General features: G+C 43.1%; 1 protein-coding gene and 1 long non-coding RNA gene across 6 annotated transcripts in view; one reads left to right on the top strand and one right to left on the bottom strand.

Moving 5' to 3' along the window:
- Positions 1-9,043, bottom strand: part of LOC102672945 (kin of IRRE-like protein 2) — a 123,898-nt gene that overhangs the window by 16,878 nt on the left and 97,977 nt on the right. The window contains exons 3-5 of one of the 2 annotated variants that reach the window (XM_006616924.2): positions 6,492-6,675; positions 5,240-5,314; positions 2,582-2,790 (exon numbers count right to left, since the gene is read on the bottom strand). In XM_006616924.2, coding sequence (XP_006616987.1) covers positions 2,582-2,790; positions 5,240-5,314; positions 6,492-6,675 — 468 coding nt within the window. Of the gene's footprint in view, positions 1-2,581; positions 2,791-5,178; positions 5,315-6,491; positions 6,676-9,043 lie in introns of both variants that reach the window. The other variant, XM_006616923.2, reaches the window with a different exon arrangement.
- Positions 1-9,043, top strand: part of LOC102672845 — a 104,706-nt gene that overhangs the window by 16,266 nt on the left and 79,397 nt on the right. The gene's annotated exons all lie outside the window — the stretch shown is intronic.

The following is a 9,043-nucleotide window of genomic DNA, read 5'->3' on the forward strand; positions in this document are numbered from 1 at the left end:
AGCTCGGTCGTGGTTGAATTACAGATTCGGTATCGAGATAAAGAGGAGAGTGAGACTATTTATATTTGCACGCAGTTGCAATTTGAGGAGCGGTCGAGAATATTGATGACCGCCCGGCCCGTTGATACGTAACACCTCGATTATTCTATTATCATTGATTTATTTATTATCGATTAATAATGGAAAGAAATTTATAATATAACCCGATAAATATTGTATAACTGGGGATACAAAGTTCATATAATGGAGGTCCTCGTATGTAGGGATGTTTATATATTATTATCGGATAACGCAGTGTCAATTCAAATCGCAAGAGTTTAAGTAGAGTTCGTTTACTCGGGTATCGTGGATGAGATCGAAATGGGATTTTATCGTATAGGGTTGATTTGATTAGAGAATAGATAGATTAGAGAATTTGATAGCGAAAAATAAAAAAAAAAGAACTATTTAAATAGTTAATAATCGATGGAAATAATTTTTAGATTATTGAAAAAAAAAAATCATAATATCTATTTTAATTCCGTTTATATCCGCTCGTCTTTCGTACGAGAGTGATATTTTGGATTTTCAGTAAATTCAGTTTTCAATTTTTCACAAAAAGAGTGGTCGAGATATCGTTTAATCCGGTCGAATCGATCCGCTGGCCATTAGTCATTGTTGTTTCGTAAAAAGCGATTCAAAATTGTCGGACGATGCAGCAGAGCTCGAATTGTCGATAAGGTCGAAAAGCAGGACGTCAGGGTGCCGCGTTTTGAGGGAGATTGATGAGGGTTCCGCGGTCACCGGTATGTGTGAGGTTAAATCGTAGCCTTGGTGGGGATTCTTGCTTTGGTAGGGGTTGAGGTCAGCCTGATGCACACGCACCCTTTCTGTCCACCTCTCGTTAACACCGATTTATTCGTTGCTCCATGTTCTTTCTCGCTGGGTCAAATGACCATTTTCGCTCTCGAACGTGCTAACCAAATATCGTCTCCACCGAAATTCCCATCATCCTTTTCGCGTTTAAATTCGTACGAAAATTCAATTGTTCGTCTTTTTATTTTGTTAATAATATTACTTGCATTGAGATTACTTAATAATATAAAATATAATAATATTATAATAATATACGAAATACGATAAATTAAAGGAAATAATAGACTGAGCTTAATTTTCAAAATGAGATGTGCGTATTATCTCATTCGCAGGACTTTAATAATAATAAATAATAAATTGCGAATATTTATAGTATATATTTTCTATAAACGACATAAATGAATATGTTACGATATTAAAAGGTGAGAATATTTATATTTATGTGAGCAGAAGATGATCCAATATGATATCGAACCGATATATTACACGATGTCTTGTAAAACGAATTCTTTTTTTCAGATATCAATTTGTCAAAAAAAAAAAAAACTTTTACATAATATTATACTTATATATAATTAAATCCAAGTAATAAAATTATTATTGATATTCGCAATTTATTAATATATACGTATATACAGACAGTCAGAATTCAGAATATTGAAGAATATAGGAAAAGGAAATGTTCCACCACGCGACTAAAAAGGACTATTTTTCCCCTGTTTCCGTCCGTTATTCACGTTATACTCCGACAGAATTTTAATTTCACCCCCGTCTTAAGTCCCGAGTTCGATCCAAACAAATTCATCGCGCCGCGATCGAACTCTCGCGAATCTCGCGAAATTACTTGCCCGTCTTCCGACCGACGTGATTTCCCTTCATCGCGAAAAAATTGTTTCCAACGGTGGAGATCTCGTTAAAAAAGTTGGGAGGAAAGTTGGCTCGAGGATTCGGTCGATCCTCGAGTTATCCTCCCTTCCCTCCATCTTGGACGAGGATAACGGTGATTATTCTTAAATATTAATCTTGCCTACTAATCCGCGTTAGTAACGAGAATGACCTGAACGTTATGGAACAACTTTGTAATAAGAGTATCCTTTACGACGGACCTAAATCCCGTTTATGCTAAAGCGGTTAAGTTGCGACATCGGTGTAACTCGATATCGTTTGTTAAATTAGTTCCCGGAATTAATTTCCCCCTCCCTGATTTTAATCCGTCCCACTCGGACAAGCGGATTGACCAGTGTTAAAATAAGACAACCGAGAGGGGAGGGAATAATATTTGTTTTCAATATCGGCTGCAAGCGACAGCTAAAATTGTTACGCTCGGATCAAGCGTACGGAATTTTTGAATATTTATTAGGGTGGAACGAAAAAAAGATCAAAGCGGTATGATTATTTTCTTACTCTTGATAAAATAAAACAAAATTTGCGTTCAATTTTTTAGAATTTCGCATGCACGAAAGTTTTCATTTTTTCTTCTTTTATTAAACATATTTTTCGACATCGTAACATTTACGAATGAAAAGATATAACATCGGAGGATATTTTAAGAATATCGATGCTATTATAAATCTTTTCGGAAGAAGAAAAAAGAAAAAAACATCAAAAATATCTTCAACGAACTCGAAACAAACATCTTTGATAGTATACAGATAAAAATCGATCGAATAGATCAATTATCTTAAGTAAATCGAAGTAAAAGGAAAAAAAGAAGATATATACTCACATCTTACATCGAACCTGACTTCCGTGCTCGACGACATAGTCGGATTGTCATAGGCCGGATGAATGGCCACGCATCGAATCGGCTGTCCATAGCGCGATCTGTCCGCCATGATCTCGCAGACACTGTAGGTCGCCCAGGTACGAGGATTATCTATCTCCGTTGAATTCACCTGTGGCCTCAAAGTCCTCACTTCGGTCTCACCCACGTACCTGCGAGCATTTCATTCCGAAAATTTGCATTTCCAATGCTTGCTTCGTGACAACTCTGCGCGGAACAGTGAAATCACACGGACACACCGAACCAACAACCCTTTCTCCTCGCCCCCACCTTTTTCTTTTTCAACTCTGTTCCGCCTCTCCTCTCTACTCCGTCACTCTCGCTATCCCTCTATACTTTCCTTCTCTACGAAATCAAAAATTGAAACGTTCGTCATTCTGCAATTTCCGAGCAACCTCCTCAGTGCTCTGAACATTTCATCGTTTCATTCTCACTCATGGTGGAATAGATTTTCTGGTCTCCTGCGTTGGAGAAGAAGGATGAAAGGGGTGGGAAAACTCGATGATCGCCATATGTTTTCCATTGACGCGGCAATTTAGACGCGTCTTTGGGAACCGATTGATTCTACTTAACCGGGATTACTTATCGCGGTGATAACACGCGACACACGCGGCGTGTCGTGGTTACTTCGATAAATAACCGTAGGGAAACGTATCCATCGCGCAGAAAATGGAGTGAAATTTCCGGCCAAGGAAAGGGGATGCTCGAAATGGCGGAGAAACGGAGGGAGGGATGCGTATATGTTACCGCGGATTTGCATGTAAGATAAGAGAAACGAGTGCAATCAATTGTTCCGGTTAAAGAACATTGTAAGCTTCATCTCGTTACATTAGTCTCGTTTTCTTTGATCGCTCGCTGTCGTTTCTCTTCTCTCGCGCAAAACCATTTAAATATTCCTCGCGGAAAGAATAATACTTATAAATTATATTGCTTTTTTTTTTTTTTTTTTTTTAAACGTGACAGAGGATTATGAACGCGGGGCTTAACGTTCGATTGCTTTTCAAAGTCGTTCTTTCTCGCGAACAAAGCTATTCGTTTCGATCGATGAGTATCATTTACAAATAAAGTACACGTAAATTACAAGCACCGGTAAATTAAAGAGAAAGAGTGTTTGTTTCTTTGATAAATTTTTATACCGATCCTATCGATATCTCGATAAGAAATTAATGAATACGCGACGTGGTACAAAAAAGTAAGGATAATAAATAATATAAATAAATGCAGGCTTAGCCATGATCGAGTCGATAGCGCATACTTGGCGTTTCGAGCATCCCCGATATCAATTAGACTGATTTGCACGGACAAGGAGGGACAGTAGCGGAAAAGGGGGAAACCTGTCGCGTCATTGGATCCAAGTTTCGAACTAACGGTGAACTTGCACCGTTCCCTGGTCGTGATTCGTCTCTGCAACTCGATCAACGTTTCTCGGTTTCGCGCTCGGTCGAAGCCGGTTCGGATCCAACGTTTCGTTCGATCCCGCGCTTCCTGTTGTTTCTACGCCTCTGGGGTGCAAGCGAACCCCGATAGCCTCTTAACTTCGTCTAGATACCGGCTGGAATGGATCATGATTATTCATGGGCGAGCGACCGACCGAGCGCCGTCGCAACGCGCTAAGATCCACAGGGTGCATTACGAGTCGGGATGTTCGCGCGGGGAAAACTTAACTCGAACAAACGGAGAGCGCCGCGATTCCTCTGTTTTGAAATAATAGAATCAGCGGAGCGGAGGGAAAAAACACTCTCCAATTTGTTTTTACGATTGCGACGAAGTGACTTGGCCTCCGCGACTCCAGAAGAAATTCAATTTAAAAATTAGATTCGATCCTTTTTCGAGCGTTTCTTCCGACTCGCGACTCTTATTGCACCGCGAACCCCTTGCGAAACCCCTCGGTGCAATTACGGTGGTAATCGTTCCGATTACCAGGGAGAACGACTGAGAGATTGTGGCGTGAAAGACGCGAGTGGAATTAAGTTGTCCCAGAGTCCGCGAGGCGAAATCAAGTCTGGGGCGCGGCGAGCTAATCGAATCAATCCCGAAAAGGAGCAGCGTTACTCTCCGGCCGATGATTGAACGCGAGCACGAACGAGGTTGGAAAACGGGCGCAATCTAAAAGCATTCAAACCTCTCCCTTGGAAACCAATGTTATTACACGGTTCCTTTCCTAGGTAGCTAGCTACTCCGTTTCAATTTCCTGCCTTGACCTTTTTTGCCGATCCTCTTTCGTCTCGGTCGATTCGTCGACGCGCGATTCCGTTGTTCGAGATATCCGTGCCACGATGCTCGAATTCGAACGAGTGGTTCGGAATCCAAAGAAGATCCAAAGATCGAAATGGGATGATCTTTTTTTCTTCTTCTTCTTCTTCTTCTTCTTCTTCCTTCTGCTCTATTCTTATCTTCTATGGTGAGAAATCGATCGGTGGTTTGTTCCCGATTTCGATCGAGGAGTTTTCGAGGAGAAAAAGGCCGAGGCGAGGAGGGAGTCGTCGGGTGGATGTTACGTAGTAAGTGGTAACGGAATCTACGGTGCAACAATTACGAACCATTTAATTAGAGGCGAAGGATTCCCATACCGCGCTCTGCAAGTGAGCGCAGCGATCTCACCTGCTCGGGCTGTCACGTTGCTGCCGGGTAGAATTAGACGATCCGCGTACTCTATCTGCGGTCGCTGAGGGCTGACTGGAATGAGAAAATTAGCAGAGGTTAATTTGGCCGTCGCGCGGCTGGATATTCGGAGACACGCGGCCCAACGTTTCTCTGGACGTCGCTCGTTATAATTACGTTATCATTTAACCGCTTTCCTCCCCTGATTACCTTTGTCGGATCTATCGATCGTCCGCGATCCAATTTATTTTAACCTAAGCTTTTTAAATCTATTTAAAGTTTCCAACTCACCGTTACTGAGAAAACATATCCGTCCATTAAATTATCTCGAAATTCGATTAAACTCTTCCATTGAAATCGTGTAAAGAAGAGAGGAATAATTTTTAATCGTTTATCTTTGTCCCTTTGTTTCTCTTGTTCGAGTTCTCGTTCGCACTTTACGTCACTTTACGATTTATCCCAAACTCCAGACGCAGACGCAATTCTTGGAAGCGATTCGCAGAAGAACCGACACTTCCAAGAAAAAATGTAGATCACCGATGCGTAGACTATCAGTTCTCATAATCTCTGCGCTGTATTAAGCTGTATTAGATTACGACACTTTAAGCATACTTTATATCTCGGGATGAATCAAAAAAATGATGAAAACGGATATTTTCCTCTAATAGATTTTCACGACGAAATTGTTAACTTCTTCTTCCGGGCTTTTTATATGCCTAAAAATCATAAAAGTTCCATTTGCGATATTATTACGCGTGTTTATGATAATTTTACCAATTTTTTCCAATGTCTAGACTCCTGTCTAGAAGTATCTATAAAAATTTTCGATCGCTTCCAATCCAATATTTGAACGCGAAAGTATGGATCAATCGTTAAACTAGGAGCTTAACGGTATAACGCGAACATCGCGTCCCGTAAAATGAGTTTTCTTATAAGGTCGTAACCGCTGTTGGAGAAATAATACCGTTTTGATCGTCAGCGGGATATATATCCCGCATCGGCCCAGTTTCGTAACTTCCCCATTGTCTTGTCGCGATACCTCGTCCCTAGACACGCGGGTAGCGCGTTAATTTCGTCACAATGGGAATAACGACAATGAAAAGCGACGAACGTGGATTTGATGACCAGACTGGTTTCACCGGCGGACAATACACACTCGAATAGAAATGGGTCCCGCACTCGTTTAACGCGTTGATTAGTTTGTCAACGCCGCTTTTCATCGAATACTGTCAAGTTCAAGGTTGAACCTTACCTCGGACAACGAGCCTGGCCGGTTCGGATGCCAGCGCGTCCTGCGTGGTGAAGTCGCTGGCTGTCACCTGGCACTGCCATAGACCGTCGTCGAACTCTAAAGTGGCCGATCTCACCCACAAGGAACAGTCGCCGATGTCTGGTCGTCCTACCCACTCGTATTTCTTCAAGTGCATCCCGATCGGCTGAAACGATTCGTCACGCGAAGTCAATTGGCGAAGTCGTTATCCCGGGGAGAGGAAGGGGAGGGAAATTGGACTATCGAACGGTAATATAATGTCGGGCAATGAAATATCCGAGGCAACTCTACGTTTCGTAAGTCGTTCGATGGAGGGGGATCATTATCGTGAATCGAACACGGGGCGGGCTTTGAGAAAGCGAAACGAGGGCAAAGCGTAAATCGAGGACAGAGAGTGGTGGCACCAACAGATTCCGTGGACAATGGCAGCCACGGTGTATGTCAGCGTTTTGCCGCGATCGTTTAATCGACGAACGAAGGGACTTCGATCGTTCCTCGTTACCGGAATCCTCTCAAGCCCCGCCACAGCTTTCACTTCTCTCTCTCTCTCTCTCTCTCTCTCTCCCTCTCTCTCCTTTCCAACCCCTTCGTTTCTCCATCTCGGCCTCTAAGCGCGTTCCATCCGAAATGAATCATCGGCTTCCGGCTTCGAGGCTCTTCTCTTCTTTCGCGTTAGATTAATTCGCTGCCGGGAAGGTAGGAAAGTGCGGCCTTAGCAAGTTTCGCAGTCATAATGTGCCCGTAATTCAAGGATCGATTCCCTATCCGGAGGTATCCCTATAATCTATTCCCTTTCCCTCCCCCCATACTATTTTAAAAGCCCGCACATTCCCGCTTCCATCGACCCGTTTCCGTTATCCGCTGCTCCTTGGAAGGCAACCTCGTGCGTACACCCTGTGAAAACTGGATGATCGCTCCAACAATCCTTCTTCTCCTCTATCCTGTTGCCCAGAAAAATCTCGTCGTTCGTCATTTAAGGCTATTAGCCGGTTAACGAGTTTTCGTAATCCCTGCTCGACTAGCCGCCCCATGAAAATCCTTCTCGAATTAACGCCAGCTTGCTCTTCTCTCGGGAATTCCTTCTTTTCCCCTCTCCCTTCTTCCCTTCCCACTCTCGTCGCCTCGATTTCGTGTAAATAATTCTCGTTTCTCGAGAATGCTGCGTCCATCTCAACGCTTTGAATTTGAACCGTTCGATGGACGAAATGTTAATCGTCTTCCTTTTTTTTTTTTCTTTTTGTAATTATCTCGATAGAACGTAGAATCAAGCCACGTTTAACCAACGTTTCTCTCTAAAAATGGCGAAACGAAACTTTTGTCAATCCGGGATCGGAGTGTATTAATAATGAACAGGTTACCGAGAAAGTGCACGGCATTTATCATCGAACGGCAGACACAATAACACAATGGGGGAATCCCTTCCGTGTGATGATTATTCGGGCGTAGATGGGACAAGGCGGCGCGTCGCCCTCGGGGCAAGAAGAATAATGAGTTGCCAGCGCGTTGACGTTTTACCGTCGCGAGACGAAGCGACGCGTACGCAATTACGCGGATATTAGCGTCTTGCCCGTATTCGTTTCCCGTTCCTCGATTTTTCACGGGAGTCTATGGGAGTCTACGACGTGGCACGTTCGACTTGGAACTTTTCCATCCCATAGACGACGCGTTCTACATTTGTCAGCTTTGGTATGGTTTTATTTTACGCGATGTACAGGTGTGTATACGTGTTTCTAATTAAAACTCGAATTAATTTATACAATTAGCGAAAATATAAAATTTTAACGAATTTTAAATTTTCGGCCACCACAACTCTGAAAATTATCTATGCCGAAAGTTCGTAAATGAATCGTTATCGTTATCATGCTCGGCTAATTCCAATTTCAGTTTGTTAAAAAGGAGAAAATTTCATCGGTATGAAAAAGTATATCTATTCGATACGAGCGTATCAAAATAATTGCAGTTGAAATAGAAAGGATTGAAAATACTAAAGATCAATCCAAATTCGTGGAGATTTTTAAATCAACTCGAGATTATTCTGAATCGAATATTATTGTAATTAACGTACGTTCTCGTTTGTTATCTAGCGACGATATCCTTCCGGAAAAGAGTACATCCGATTTTTAAAGCGCGCGTCGAGACGCTCGTGACAAGGAGCGCGAAACGGTGTCGCAACAGGAATGTAAACTCGATGTGGCTCGGTGTCGGATAGTCACGAAGATAGGAGAAGTGGGAGGGCGAGCGAGCGTCACCGGCGTCATTCATTTAAAGGATTAAAATCCGGGCGCTCGTACGAGCGTTCACTTACTTAACCGTGGAAGAGGGCCCTTATTCCCTTTTCTTCCTCCTCGCCGGTTCACGGGATCCGGCTCTGTCTTCGTTCGACCCGTGACGGCCGCCACCTTCCTCCTTCCACCCTCCTGCCTTCGTGACTCTACGTTCTCCGGAGAGGCCGCGACCAGCAATCAGCGTAATGCACCCGCAGACACGCCCCTCCCCGTCCCCTCCATCCCCCTCCCCATCCACACAATCGCGCG

Source organism: Apis dorsata, unplaced genomic scaffold (assembly GCF_000469605.1).
Source record: "Apis dorsata unplaced genomic scaffold, Apis dorsata 1.3 scaffold_286, whole genome shotgun sequence".
Lineage (NCBI taxonomy): Eukaryota > Metazoa > Arthropoda > Insecta > Hymenoptera > Apidae > Apis > Apis dorsata.